We start from the raw sequence: 14,894 nt of genomic DNA, 5'->3' as shown, positions 1-14,894 counted from the left end.
CCCACACACCTCTGAACATGTAAAATAATCATAACCCAAAACAAAACATGACATTTACTAGAATAACCCCAAATAAAATAACATGATATTAACTAGAATAAATCATGAAACGACATCAACAGGGACACCTTGGGAGTCAGCGGCTCCCAAACGTTTTAGCTCGAGACCCAAAATGAGAAAGGTGATGTCTCCCCCCCGGGACCCAAACTAGTGAAAATAGCACATCTACAAGCTCACGAAGCGTTGCAACGTGATGCGAGCTTGTAGATCTGCTATTTTCACTAGTTCTTAAAAGTTTTTTTTAAAATATGGAATTTCTTTGATTGTATGTTTAAATGTAAGAACATTCTTGATTCAATTTATTTTTGAAAATATAAGGGTAAAGAAATATTATTTTGGACTTTGTTTTATAAAAATAAGATAAAAAATAAAATGAATAAGGGTAATAGTTGGTAGCCATAGTGCCTTAGCTCAGTGGTTCTCAAACCTTTGATGCCACAACCCCCCCAAAATAATCATATTTGAACTGGGGACACTCCAAAATAATCATATTTGAACTGGGAACCCCCCACCCTGACAAGCACTTGGAATTGTAGGAGTTGAGGCATTACATTGTTACATGTTGTTCCACAGATACATGTGAAAATAGCCGAGGCATTGTAAGCTTGTAGATCGGCTACGTTCTAAATTGTTACCTCTTTGTAATATTTGGCCAATGGTTTTATAGTATAGTGTGTTGACTACTTATGATGCAGTAATGGTCTTATTTTTATTTATTTATTCCTCATTTTTTAGGTATTAAAAGACTTTTAAGACCTTTATTAATTGTCACTTTAGAAATGTGCAGATACCCTGTATACACGTATGCTGTATGTTGGTTTGTTTACTGTTGAGTGGGGAAAAAATGTTGCACATTAAGCTAACCATCTGTGGACCCGACCCACAGTTTGAGAACCACTGCCTTACTCTGTACTTTGTCCCACCACTGACCCTCCCCCCCCCAAAAAAAAAAACCCACACCTTCCACCTCCACACGTAACAACAATACAACATTAATAACAATAGAGGGGAAAAAAACTAACAGATTTGGTCGACAGAGAAGTCGATTTCTCATTGGTTGATAAATTCATGCATCAATATATACATTTTCAAAAACCCTAAGCAACCAAGACAGACACATTTGAGTCTTAAGCGAGGATTTCAAACCATCAATCACCATGTACAGTACGGACTGAGAGAATTCAACCAATCACCAGCTGACCCCGCCCGCCCCTATAGGGAGAGGCGGGGTCTAGATCCTCTTGCTGCGGTTGTGATTGGTTCATTCCTGTCGGAGAGAAGAGGTGTTTCTTTAAGGAGTTGTAATCACTTCCTGTTTTGGAACGAAACAGACACACATGTTATTGTTACACAATAAAGGCACGCACACGCAAGCACACAGTTAACACATTGAGTGCCAGAGTTTTTTTTTTAAAGGGTACAGCAAGTGCCAGCGTTTTTAACAATTTGTGACCCACCGCGATAAAGGATAAGTCATCTAGGCTTTTTTCATTTTCGTTTTTTCATGTCATATGAAAGCAGGGAATCATAGCAAAATAATGATATATTGGTTAATAAGATTGAGTGAATAGTTTTGAAACTACAGCTTATAGAACTGAAGTCAAGTTAAAACTCTTCAGTAGAGAAAAGACCAGTTGAATGGATCTCATTCAGAGATAGTACTACTGGGCTATCAATCCCATCATGCATAGCGGGATTTACATAATCCTTTTTTTAAAGGGTTAAGGTCCTTACACACCGGGGCGATTTTTTTCATGCGAATAATAAGTTTTTTTTAAAAACCTTATAAAGTCAATGCAAGCTTCCACACCAGTTTCGCGGAGCGAAAAAAGCGTCTTTTAATTATTCGGAACGAGTCCGAATTTTGCGTATATTCGCATATTCGCCGGTGTGTAACCGCCTTTAGGGTTAGGCTCTCTTTGTTATGTATGCTCTCTGAGACCAAGTATTTGCCACTGCCCCCTGCTGGAACCGGCTGGTTCCAGTGTGCAGGAGGACTTAACAAGTCTAACTGGGTTATTAACTCATTTTGTATAAAAAAAATAATAAAAAAAAACGTTTTTCTCCTTTCCTGAACAATGGGCACCAGCGAAATGACTGTCCTTCAGTCAAAAGTGGTCACATTTTTGTACCTTTTTCAAGTAGTCACAAAATATTTTCCGTGATCACCGTCCTCACAGTGATCCCCTCATTACACACACAGGGGTCTCATAGAATCGGGGGGGAAAAATTAAAAACATTCGGTAATCCGTTCCATAGTTGCAGCCAGTTGAAAATAGTCAAAAATACATAGTAAAAAAAAAGTACACAGGAGCCGAGATACAGGATTTTAAAGTAATAAGTTAACCAGGAAGTGGATGGGAGTCTAAATCTTTGAAAAATGTTATCTCCTCGTGCTGTGAAGGAAAAAGAATAACTAAATGTGCAATGTGTTAAAACAATAAGACCATTAGGGGGAAAAGGATTTTTTCAAATGTTAGTTTCCAGATGTAACGTATTTTATTGACTGGGGATGAACTGTTCATTATCAATATCACACCAAATACAAACCTTTTCTGGATCAGGGCCCACTACACTTGAGAATCCTGAAAGCGTTCGCGGCCCACCCACCTGACCACGTCTAAACACGTGTCAAGTGGTCAGGTGGGTGGGCCGCGTGCATTTTCAGAGCATGTTTTATGTTAAAGGGATTTTCACTTAAAAAAAAAAATGTGGACATTTTATCGTCTACTCAGGCTTTTGTGTTTAATCCCAGACAGTATTTAAGTTGCTTGATTCAGTATTTAGATATTTTATATTCATTTTATCAGACACGCCCCCTTCCTATACAAACTCATTGTAACTTCAAACTCCATTTTAACCATGTTAGATTAATCGGAAACATCCGTCCTTGGTTCTGGTGACTGATGTTGTCCTTCTAGTACGTGAGGAGACCGTGTTTTTTCATTTATTTTGAAGATTTGTTTTGGAAAATGAAAAAATGGATACAATAAAAAAAAAAGAATTAAATAAATGAAAAAGTAATCGTAAAAACACGGCCCTCACGTATTAGGAGGGCAGGATGAGTCGCCAGAACCAAGGACGGGTGTTTTTGATGAATCTAACATGTTAAAAATGGAGTTTGAAGTTATAATGGGTTTGTATAGGAAGGGGGTGTGTCTGATAATGAGAATATCAAATATTTAAATACTGAATCAAGCAACTTAAAAACTGTCTGGGGGGCTCACAAAAGCCTCAAAAGAAGCAGATCTACAAGCTTGAATTTGCGCCGTGTTTCCAGCTTGTAGATCTGCTACTTTTGCCATTTTTGAATTTGAATCCTGACAGAGACGATACGTAGGATATGAAGATAATGTTGAAAAGGAGTAAAGCGCTCCTTTAAACGGTGTCCTGCACAAATATAGCAGATCTACAAACTCGGCTGAAAAATCATTAGCAATTTGGCAGTCATGCCAGAATGAAATGTTTCACTGTTGTAGCTTTACTGGACCACAGCTATGATATTCCATTAGTTTATTAATAGTAATAATGTGTTAATAAATTTGTTTTTATAATCTATTAGTTTGATTAACTTCATGTTTGATTCCACCTCTATTTCAGATCATTGGTTTATAGGGGTGTCAAGATTCGCCTAATACAGGATTCAATTCCACTTTCGATCTTAAGGTCACGATTCGATTCAATGTTTAAAACATTCTTTTTTACAGCACTATAACATTATTCATTGTTAGGCTGTTGAGTCTTGATTTGTAAAGAAAAACACTTGTTTCTCTGTAAGTCACTTTTATTTGAATACTAACAATTAGAAATAACAAATGAGAGTTAACAATTTAAACTTGGGGTTTTAAGCCGTAACAACTGTCATTGACATTTTCACATTCTTCTTTAGGAAGATGAGTTAACATTCTTTGAAAAGTTACGATTCTTCAGACATCATTCCAAGTGGCTATGACTGCCTTTCAAAGTTTGGGTAGGCCACCCGGCCTGGCGGAGACCTGTACTCTGAGGAGGAGCACACTGTTCCTGTTAAGGCCCCTCAGTAACTCTTGCCTTCATGTTCTCATACATCACAGGCAAAACACTTTACACTTGGCACTTTGTAATGTGGTTCTAGAACACTGATTAATGTTTAAATCCAGCGTTCTCCACCACTGAAAAGGGTCGCAGGTTCGAATGATGTGGGGGTTTGGCTCTAAAAGTGAATGGAATTGTTGGCTGTCATCTATTTTCCTGGTCAAATGAAAGGTAATGCAGGCTGGACGCTACAATGCAAAGTTACTAAATACTAACATTGTTCCCCGTCGGAAACACACACGCACGGAAACATTGCCTCGTGGCTTCGCTCAGACGTGTGCATGCATACACAGGAGTAACACAAGTAAGACACGCGAACGCGGAAAGCGAACGCAAAAAAAGTAAAATAAATATGAAAAAAAAATATTTTAAAAAAAGTAACCAATAAAAAAATTTAAAAAAAATACAATAAAAATCTGCGTTAAAAGGAGCATCTTAGAAAAATAAAATTTGACAAAAAAAAAACTTTGAATGTTTTTGAACAATTCAACAAAGTGTTTGAAGTGCCTGTTTCAACCACTTCCGGGGAGCCAAAATCCGAGCCCGAAGTATTTGTTCGTAGAGTTTTTAGGAGCCTTCGCTTTAGGAGCGTGGCTTCCGGGGGAGGGGGCGGGCTTAAACGCAACCTTGACAGGTGTGTTCAGTTTTCAAAGACCTTTCATTTGATGTATGGTACGTCTAAATTGGACATTTACTTATCTCAGAGGAGCTGCACACAGGCAGTGCACACAGAGACACAGAGACACAACCCGAGCACGGTTTCATAGTAAGCTCCACTTGCGCGGAGGTGCGCCTCCTTCCGCTGCGTTCGCAATAACGCGAGAATCGCGATACGGCTTGTAATTTCGATACACTGTATTGAATGTCAATTTTGATAAATTTTTTATGTGTTCGTGTATCGAGACACACTTATTGTTCTACGTGTCCAGATCGAGTTGTAAAAAATAAATAAAACATTTGAAATCTGACCCCGGCATTCTACTATATCCTGCTATCCTACTATACAATAATGTTATGTGTGTTATATTCTCCAGCAGGTGGGGGTATTTCACCTTTTTGATAATTTCTCCGGTCCTCTCGATGACAATGGTTTTCTCGTCCCTGATGGGAGACGTGGCCAGATAGTCATCACCTAGGAGACCCAGGATGGGATACTGGTTCCTGTACCTACACATATGCGCACGCACGCACGCACACACGCACACACGCACACACACACAGTTACCGTTTTCAAAAGTGATTAATAATTTAGGTGGATTTTGTGACCCTTTTTTAAAAACAATACAACAGATACCTACACAATAACACAGTCAATACAGTGAACACAAGAAAACAAAAAACAACATATACAAGTAAAGCAAGAAAAGACAGAGAAGGAGAAAAAGGGGAGGAAGGCTATGCTATCCATGAAATAGAACCACATGTGAACAAGCAAGGGTAAATAGTAGAGATGCAGGATTATGAAATTATGGCCGATATCCGATCACCAATTATTTGCAGGGTCATATCGGCAGATACCGATTCAGATACCGGTATATTACATTATTATTATTATTTATATTGAGCGCATTGCTGATTTGTTTTTATTTTTCATTTTTGTTCTGCTGTTGAAAGTTGATGGTAGCCTAAGCCTCCCTCCCCACTAACCCTACTGTGATTATAAATATTTATGGAATAAATACATTAATTAAATATATATACATTTGAAAGACAATTGACTGACTTCTAGTACCAAACTAAACTATGACATCATATTTGTATGCTATAATAAGCCATCTGCTTATTACATAATTATTTGAATCGTTGTATAACAAAAATGTGTGTTATGTTATGTGGCCTATGAAACCAAGTTACTTATTAGTGTTATTCAATATTGTCTGTTGCCTACAGTAGCCTCTCTAATGCTTCCTGAAGATGTTGACAACATGGATCTCGTTACTTTTGAATGTAAAAAGTAACATCTCGTTACAGTAACGAGCTACACTGGCTGGTAAATGATGGGATGTTTACCTCTTAGTGATGGTTGTCTTGGTAACGTTCTTGGAGCTGTCGGTTCTCTCCTGCTTCAGTCTCTTGATCTCCTAAAGGTCACACAGAGGTCAAACAAGATTTAATTTTTTTGATATAGATTATTAGTAATGCAAGAACAATGGCTTCCATTATAGCATGCTAACTTTCCAGGAATGGAAAGGCTGCAGTTTCTATTAGCTTGGATTCCCCCATCGATGATGTCACTGGTAGGCAGGTTTCTTAACTGTCCACAAACCACCAATGAGACACAGAGTGAGTAGACAGAAATGATGCCATCTTATAATGAGCAATAGTGAGGACCAATTATATGAAGATAAGGTTGAAAATGGGTGAAGTGCTCCTTTAATTATTGATGCATTAACTCATTGAGTGCCATTAACGTGCTTTACGTGTTTTTGAAAAAAATAGGAGAAAAAATAATAGAAAAAATAGAACCCAAGATATCATTATCTGAAGATTTGCAGCTCCATCCACTCCTTGTTTAACTTATAACTGAAAAAGGCTGTATCTCGCTTCCTAAGCACTTTTTTTTTTACTTACTAGACAAAAAAAAATCAAAATCGTACTGGCCAGAAATAGCCAGAAATAATTCGGGCACTCAATGAGTTAATTAATGGTGAACAAATGTGCGCTGTTTCCTGATAAAGGGACAAGCTCATCTTGTCTGCGTAATCATTCTATTGAATGGGTCACCACTTTTGGTGTGACACACAGCTGACAGTATTACTGGTCTTGTTTTTATTACATTAATTTGTTGCACCTGTGAGACACGGCAGAGATTGAGAGAAGACAGAGAGGTTGCCGTGGAAGTATTCACACTATTTTTGGATTTATTGGTGAAAGGAGGAGAACGTCAATGCAAATTGGCCTTGATGAAGCCCAGCACAGCTCACAAGTTACTTTTAAAGGAGAATTCCGCCTATGATATTATGATATCCTAGGACGAGTGGTACAGTAGAAACCATTCATAACTCCATCCTGAATCAACCGCAGCTAAAAAACAGAACCTATGGGACTTGCGCTAGATCGCGTATTTTAATAGCTTTTTTTGTGGGGGGTTTCGGTAAGATCTAACTATCTATGGATAGAAAATCATCAACAATGTTTTTGTCCCAGCTGGGCCACCGTAGTCTTTGCAAAGTGACGTATATGACGTATATTTTTTACTGACCTCCTCCTGGGTGGATATTATGGTCTGTCGTTGCTCCAACATGGACAGAAGTTCAGAGATCTTCAGCTGAAGAGATTTATCTGAAGAAGAACGATCGCATGATTTCACCTCCAACTGGAGTCTGGACACCTGAGACTGAGAGAGAGACATAGAGACACACAGATAGAGATAGAGAGAGAGAGAGAGAGAGAGAGAGAGAGAGAGAAAGAGAAATGAAGAACAATGCAACAGCATACACAAGCTTTGCATTATGCAGGACAAAATGAATAAGAAGATAATAATAATAATAATATTATAATAATAATAATAATAATAATAATAACTTTATTTATATAGCACCTTTCAAAAACAAGTTACAAAGTGCTTTACAATAACAACAGTTAAAAAATACAATACAAATCAGACATTAATTTCATAAATAGTACAGCAATTCATAATCTAGGAAAAAGCAGTGCGATAAAAGTGAGTTTTTAGAAGATATTTGAAAGAGGACACTGAGTTTGCCTGCCTGAGGTCCCCAGGCAGTGAGTTCCACAGCCGAGGTGCCCGAACGGCAAAAGCCCGGTCGCCCTTTGTGAGAAGGCGAGACTTTGGTACCATCAATAAGGCCCTGCTGGATGATCTCAGGCAGCGGCCTGGCTTATAAGGAGTTAAAAGATCACATATATACGCAGGAGCCTGACCATTTAGGGCTTTAAAGGTTTCATGACGTTCAGTTTTACCACACATTAAAAGTCTTTGTCATGGTCCTTCAAACGTGTATAGAAAGTTTTAACAAAAAATTCCACTCCATTGATCCATGGCAGGTGTTTTTCTCTCACATTTCTAAAGCCTTTTCAACTGCAATGAAAAAATAAATCTTTGCCTGCGGTTGTCGCTGGTGAGGGATTTTGCCTGTCAATCATCACCTCTGCTCCGCCCCCCCCCAAAGGAAAGGATAGGGGAGGGGAGGGGCGAGGAGGAGAGTGGGCGGGATTAATCGGCTGTGACCTCACTGCCGAAGGGCCAAGCTCAGATAACTTTTCAGCCTAATTATTCAGAAAACCCCAGACCACAGAAAATCCACTGAATGTTCAAGGTTCAGATTTTTTGGGTGTAATTGAGGTCATAAAACCCCCCAAAAAACATAAAAAATTTGAAAATGAATGTCATAGAACCTTTAACACTCTCACCGCCAGGCCCGTAGCCTACGGGCCGATAAATCCAACCGTACAGCGCCGATCCCGTAGCCTACGGGCTGTGGTGCTTTTTCCTTTTTTTCGAAAAAAAAAAACTTTTTTCAATTTTCTATACGGAACATTTCATTGTAACACCACCGGAAACGGAATTATTCTGGATCACGTTTTGCCGATCCCGTTGGCCTCCATTCTAAAGCGCACACTGAAACGCCATTTTCTTCGATTGTAGTTTTTCTCCTCGCTGATCACTTGTTTAACATAAACCGTTCTAACTACAACATGGCGGCTCCGTTTGACACGTGGTTTTCACTGGTAGCCGCAGGGAGATGTCCGCGATGTTTACAAACAGTGCACAGCTCAATCTTAAGGATTTTAACGAGGTCTATGGCGACGTGAAAAAAACAAAAAACAACAATAAAACGTTGGCACTGGTGAGTACATTATGAGATTAACCTCTGGCGGTCAATGTGTTAAAAACAAACAGTAACATCTTAAAATCAATTCTAAAACTCACAGGTAACCAATGAAGGGCCGCAAGGACTGGTGTAATGTGCTCACCTCTCTTTGTACGGGTCAGGAGTCTAGCAGCAGCATTTTGTATCAGTTGCAGTCTATGAACATTTTACTTACTGATCCCTGAATAAAGTGCATTGCAATAGTCAAGTCTGGAGGAGATAAAAGCGTGAATGACCTTTTCTAGGTCTGCAGCTGTAAGGAAAGGCCTGACCTTTGCTAGTTGTCTTAGCTGGACAAACCAGGACTGAACAACTTTCGTCACCTGGATGTCAAAAGACAGCTCTGGGTCAAACATGACACCCAGGTTACGGGCCTTCTTTTTAACAGTTTTGGAGAGGGCACCAAGACTTGCAGTAATGTTTTCAACAATTTCTGTGTTTGGGCAGGAGGGGGTGAATATAATTACTTCCGATTTTGATTCATTTAACACATTCCATGCCAGAGTTTAATATCATAATGTACTCACCAGTGCCAGCGATTTATTGTAGTTTCTTTGTTTTTTTCACGTCACCACAGACCTCGCTAAATACCTTATGATCGTGCGTTAAACTGTTTGTAGACACATAGGGTAGCTGTGTGAGTGGCCCAGAGAAGACCGTTTCAATCGGCGACATTCCATTTTGCAGTAGTCGCGGTTTCTGTTAAACAGCGTTCAGCGCGGAGAAAAACAACTCAGAGATAATGGCGGATTAGGGGAAGCTTTAGAGCGGCGGCGGATGGGAACGAAATTCTCCGGATACGGATATTTCCATATCCGGGTGTGCTACAATGAAATGTGTCACTGCGAGAGAAAAAAAAAGACCACTTCGCGTAGATCTACGCGACTGGCACGCTGCGCAATTATTTAGGTTCGCGTAGAACTACGCGATTGGCACGCAATGTGTTAATTGAAGGAAGTTTTTAGACATCCATTGTTTGAGGTCATTGAAACAGGACTCAATGCAAGTGACATCAGTGTAGTCAGGTTTTATGGGGACATACAGCTGCGTGTCATCCGCGTAGCAATGAAATAATATTGTGTTTACAAATAATTTGCCCCAAGGGTAGCATATATATAATAAATAAAATGGGACCCAGGATCGAACCCTGGGGAAGAAGAGGAGGAGGCATCACCAAGTGCAACGGAAAATGACCTGTTTGATAGGTAGGAGCACAGCCGGTCCAGAGCCACTTCGCTGATACCAACATCGATTTTCAGACGGCTGATCAGAACACCATGGTCCACTGTATCAAATGCCGAACTAAGGTCCAGGAGGATTAAAATGGAGTACAGGCCTTTGTCGGCTGCAAGCAATAAGTCATTTGTGACTTTGACTAAAGCAGTCTCCGTGCTGTGTTGGGCACGGAAGCCATATTGAAATGCTTCAAAGATGTGGTTATTTTTCATATGGGAAATAAGTTGTGTGGAGACAACTTTTTCTAAAATCTTTGATAAAAATCACACCCTGTGTGAAGGAAGCGGTGCCTTTTATGAGCTTATTTAATTGGGCTATATATGAACTAGATAAACAATGTTAAATCCCTGTAAATTCATTTCAAGGCTACTGAACAGCGCCACTGGAAGCAAATCACACCCAGGTGTTAAGTGGTGCAGGTATATAGCAGTGGGGCCAAATGTATTCCAAGGTGAGTGGCAAAAAGTGATCTGTCATAGCTGACAGGGTGGGTACCCAAAAGCAGACACAGAGACAGAGACAGGGAAGTGGTGGCAAACAATTGTTGTCTTTAACTAATATTTTTGTGGTGTGGGTGCTGTTGTAGTGTGAGGCCTGGTGGAGGCAGGGTTGTGACTGCCTTGACTCTTAATTGACAATGATTGACACCTGGCATAGGCAACCCCTCAGCTCATCATAGAGATCTTGCACCTGTCTGTGATTCATGATGGGGAGTGTGGGGAGTTGTGTGTGCGTGTGCGTGTGCGTGTGCGTGCGCGTGCGTGTGCGTGCGTGTGTGTGCCAGGCTCGCACGTTTGCTTGCTTGTGTGTGTGTGCACGGTGCGCCTCGCAGGTCTGCGCACACGTGCACGTACGTGTGCAGTCCTGGCTTGCTCATGTGCAGTGCACGTGTGCAGCGCTTCGCAGGTCTGCATGTTACGTGTGTGTGTGTGTGTGTGTGTGTGTGTGTGTGCACACGTGCGTGCGCACGTATGCAGTCCTGGCTTGCACGTGTTCAGTGCTGGCTTGTGTGTGTGTGTGTGTCTTGAAGTGGCGCATGTGTTGCAACGGTGCGCCTCGCAGGTCTGCATGTTACGTGTATGTGTGTGTGTGTGTGTGTGTGTGTGTGCGCACGTGTGCAGTGCTGGCTTGTGTGTGTGTGTGTGTGTGCACGTCTTTAAGTGGCACATGTGTTGCAACGGTGCGCCTCGCAGAACCGCATGTTACATGTGTGTGTGTGCATGTGCGTGTGTGTGTGTGTGTGTGTGCGTGTGCGTGCGTGGATGTCTTGAAGTGGCGCATGTGTTGCATCTTTGCCGTGCTCAAGCGGACGGACTGACGGACGGACGGACGGACGGACCCACACACACACACACACGGTCAAATGTAGAGCGGCTGGCACCGCTAAAAAAGGCAGCTTGGAGATGGGTCTAAAATTACTTACTATCGAAGGGTCTAGAGAAGGCTTCTTTAAAAGTGGGTAGTAGTAGAGGCCCACGCCTTTTTTTTTTTTGTAGTTTGAATTTTTGGCATCCATAGGACCTCTAATATAGGGATTTTGATGATCCCAAGAAAAAAAGTGGTCCAAAGTGTGTTTTTTTCAATGTTTTATTAACCCTATGAGACCTGCGGGATGGCTGCCTGGAACGCCGGCGAGACTGTCTTTCGGAGACTGTGGAACGCTCAAATTTAGACGTAGCCCAAAGATAGAGATACCATTTGATCCCAGACAACCTCAGGTTTCCAATGGGACCAACCTTGTCATGCTACCTTGTTGGGAAGGGGGATAAATACCTAATGATTCAAAGTTAAGACAACATTTTGGCGAGGGAAAAACGACCATCACCATCTTCCAAATGGTCCCTTGAGCTGTCACCTCAATATATGTGAATGGAAATGGGTTACATGGATACCTACAAGCCTCCCCTGTACAGACATGTCAAATGTATGCCTATCTCATGCAGTTTTTGGCAAGAACCATGCAGTGTTTTGCATGCAGTACAAATATGTAATTTCTGCCTATTGTGAAAAGGAGACCACTTTACTGCATCTATAGTTGTATGAGACCACTGTACTGTATCTATAGCTGTATTAGACCACTGTACTGCATCTATAGCTGCATGAGACCACTGTACTGCATCTAGAGACCACCGTACTGTATAGAGACATCTGTACTGCATCTATTGCTATATGAGACCACTGTACTGCATCTATTGCTGCATGAGAGCACGTACTGCATTTAGACCACTGTGCTGCATCTATATCCCACTGTACTGAATCTATGAACCACTTATAGCTATATAGCTATAGATGCAGTACAGTGGTATACAATACAGTGGTCTCTAGATACAGTAAAGTGGTCTCATATAGCAATAGATACAGTATGGTGGTCTAGATACAGTACAGTGGTTTCTAGATACAGTACAGTGGTCTCATACAGCTGTAGATGCAGTCTCCTCTCCTAGAAGTGGTCTCCTTTTTACAATAGGCGGAAATTACATATTTTTACTGCATGCAAAACACTGCATGATTCTTGCCCAAAACTGCATGAGATTGGCAAAACTCTGGCATGTCTGTACAGGGGAGGCTTGTAGGTATCCATGTAACCCATTTCCATTCACATATAGTGAGGTGACAGCTTAAGGGACCATTTGGAAAATGGTGGTGGTCGTTTTTCCCTCACCAAAATGTAGGAAAAATAGGGTTAATAAAACATTGAAAAAAAAACACACTTTGGACCACTTTTATTCTTGGGATCATCAAAATCCCTATATTAGAGGTCCTATGGATGCCAAAAATCAAAACTAGAAAAAAAAATAAGCAGTTGCGCGTGGACCCCTCCTAGGGCCTCTACTAGTAGACAGTGGCATGTTTAAAATAAGAGGGGAAAATACCTGAAGTCAGTGAACAATTAACAATAGATAAAAGGTCTGGACCAACTGTCTGAAATGTAGCTTTTAAAAACCAGGTGGGCATGCAATCAGAGGGGCAGGTGGAAGATTTGGAAAGTGCAACAGTGCGTTCCAGTGTTAACAGGGACATTTCACTGAACTGGGTTAGTGCTGAAGTTGGACATGAGTCAGCATCACTTTCACTAAAATCGGTATTAAAATGCTGTCGAATCTCCGCTACCTTGTTTAAAAAGTAGTTTAAAAGTTCTTCACATTTCTCTGGGGAAGATTCCACGGGCTGACTAGGGGGAGGACCAAACACAGAATTTATGGTTTTAAAAAGGATTCAGGGATTATGTCCCTCTTAAGCAATTAGCTCTGAAAAATATGTGTGTCTTGCCACCTTGATTGCAGTTTGATATGAAAACATTAAAACTTTTAGGGCGGCATGGGAGACACAAATCTTTTCCTTTTTCCATAGCCGCTCAGCCTTCCTACATTGTCTCTTTAAGGACCTTATTTCCTCATTTAACCAAGGCGTCACAGAGGGTTTCGTTGTTTTAAATCTGACTGGAGCTAAAAGGTCTAAAATGCTTGTGCAGGAACTGTTAAAAACACTGACACGTTCATCAACAGAGAGCCACCTTGTTCAACAGATTGACGAGTAAACATTTCACAAAAGCGGGGAACAGACAGTGAATTTAGAGGTCGGGAGCGGATCATTGAGGATAACACAGTAAGCATGTCAGATAGAGTCCTTACTGTAATGAACTGTTGTTACTTCACAGATAATTAAACTATTGAACGAGCAGAGTGACCATTTTATTTCATTGTAAATCTTCACGGCTACTGGCACAAAAGATAATCTTAAGGTCCGTACACACCGGGATCGTTTATTTGGTGCAATTAATGTGCGTTAATTCAATGAAGGCGGCATCTCACCAAATGAATAGTTTGATGTGAAACAATGGCGACACATTTCCGTTTCATTTATCGGCGACGTGCATTACCTGTAGACGTTGCACTTCAGTGTTTCTGTCCATCTTGATGCTGTTCAGTTGCTCTTCATACTGTCGCCTCAGAGCTTCAGTTTTCACCAGGAGAGAGTTGCTGCTCGAAGCGCTGGACGCACTGGACAACTACAATGTAGACAATTGAATGAATTTGTGGGATGAGGAGCACAGCTGAGTATGTGGGTTGATGTATTGATGTATTAATGTTTGTGTCTGCATGTGTTAACACATTGGGTGCCAAAACCGTATATATACGGTTTTGCGCATACTAACGTTGAGTGCCAAAACCGTATATATACGTTTTTTTCCTTCACAGCAACAGGAAATATCACTCCTACAAGATTTAGACTCCAATCCACCTCCTGGTTAACTTATGACTTCAAAAACCTGTATCTCGGCTCCTGTGCACTTTTTTTTTTTACAATGTTAATTTAACTATTTTCAACTGGCTGCAACTATGGAATGGATTTCCGAATGTTTTAATTTTTTTCCCCCCGATTGTACGAGACCTGTATGTGTGTAATGAGGGGATCACCGTGAGGACGGTGATCACTGAAAATATTTTGTGACTACTTGAAAAAGGTTCAAAATGTTTAAAAAGTCCTGGCACTCAAAGTATAATATTTTAATAAACCTCTGGCACCCAATGTGTTAAAGGAGTAGTTCACAGAAAAAAATACTTATTTTCTATCAATTACACATCCCATGAAGCCTTGAATTCATGGAGATTTCTTTAATAAGTTTTTGTGGCATTCCTGAGCCAATAATTTGATGACCGGCAGAGTAGGAGACTCAAAGAGTTTCCT

At 40.7% G+C, this 14,894-nt stretch overlaps 1 protein-coding gene across 3 annotated transcripts in view; it reads right to left on the bottom strand.

Moving 5' to 3' along the window:
• Positions 1-1,019: 1,019 nt before the first annotated feature.
• pof1b (POF1B actin binding protein) overlaps positions 1,020-14,894 on the bottom strand; it is a 69,250-nt gene continuing 55,375 nt past the window's right edge. For 2 of the 3 annotated variants that reach the window (XM_080435575.1, XM_080435576.1), the window contains exons 10-14: positions 14,086-14,214; positions 7,337-7,471; positions 6,145-6,215; positions 5,187-5,301; positions 1,020-1,372 (exon numbers count right to left, since the gene is read on the bottom strand). In XM_080435575.1, coding sequence (XP_080291701.1) covers positions 1,352-1,372; positions 5,187-5,301; positions 6,145-6,215; positions 7,337-7,471; positions 14,086-14,214 — 471 coding nt within the window. In that variant the 3' untranslated portion in view covers positions 1,020-1,351. The remainder of the gene's footprint in view (positions 1,373-5,186; positions 5,302-6,144; positions 6,216-7,336; positions 7,472-14,085; positions 14,215-14,894) is intronic. The other variant, XM_080435577.1, reaches the window with a different exon arrangement.

Source organism: Gymnoscopelus braueri (genome assembly GCF_963280865.1).
Source record: "Gymnoscopelus braueri genome assembly, chromosome: 8".
In the NCBI taxonomy this organism is placed as follows: Eukaryota; Metazoa; Chordata; class Actinopteri; order Myctophiformes; family Myctophidae; genus Gymnoscopelus; species Gymnoscopelus braueri.
The sequence above is the reverse complement of the archived record's forward strand: the minus strand, read 5'-3'. Positions and strand labels throughout refer to the sequence as shown.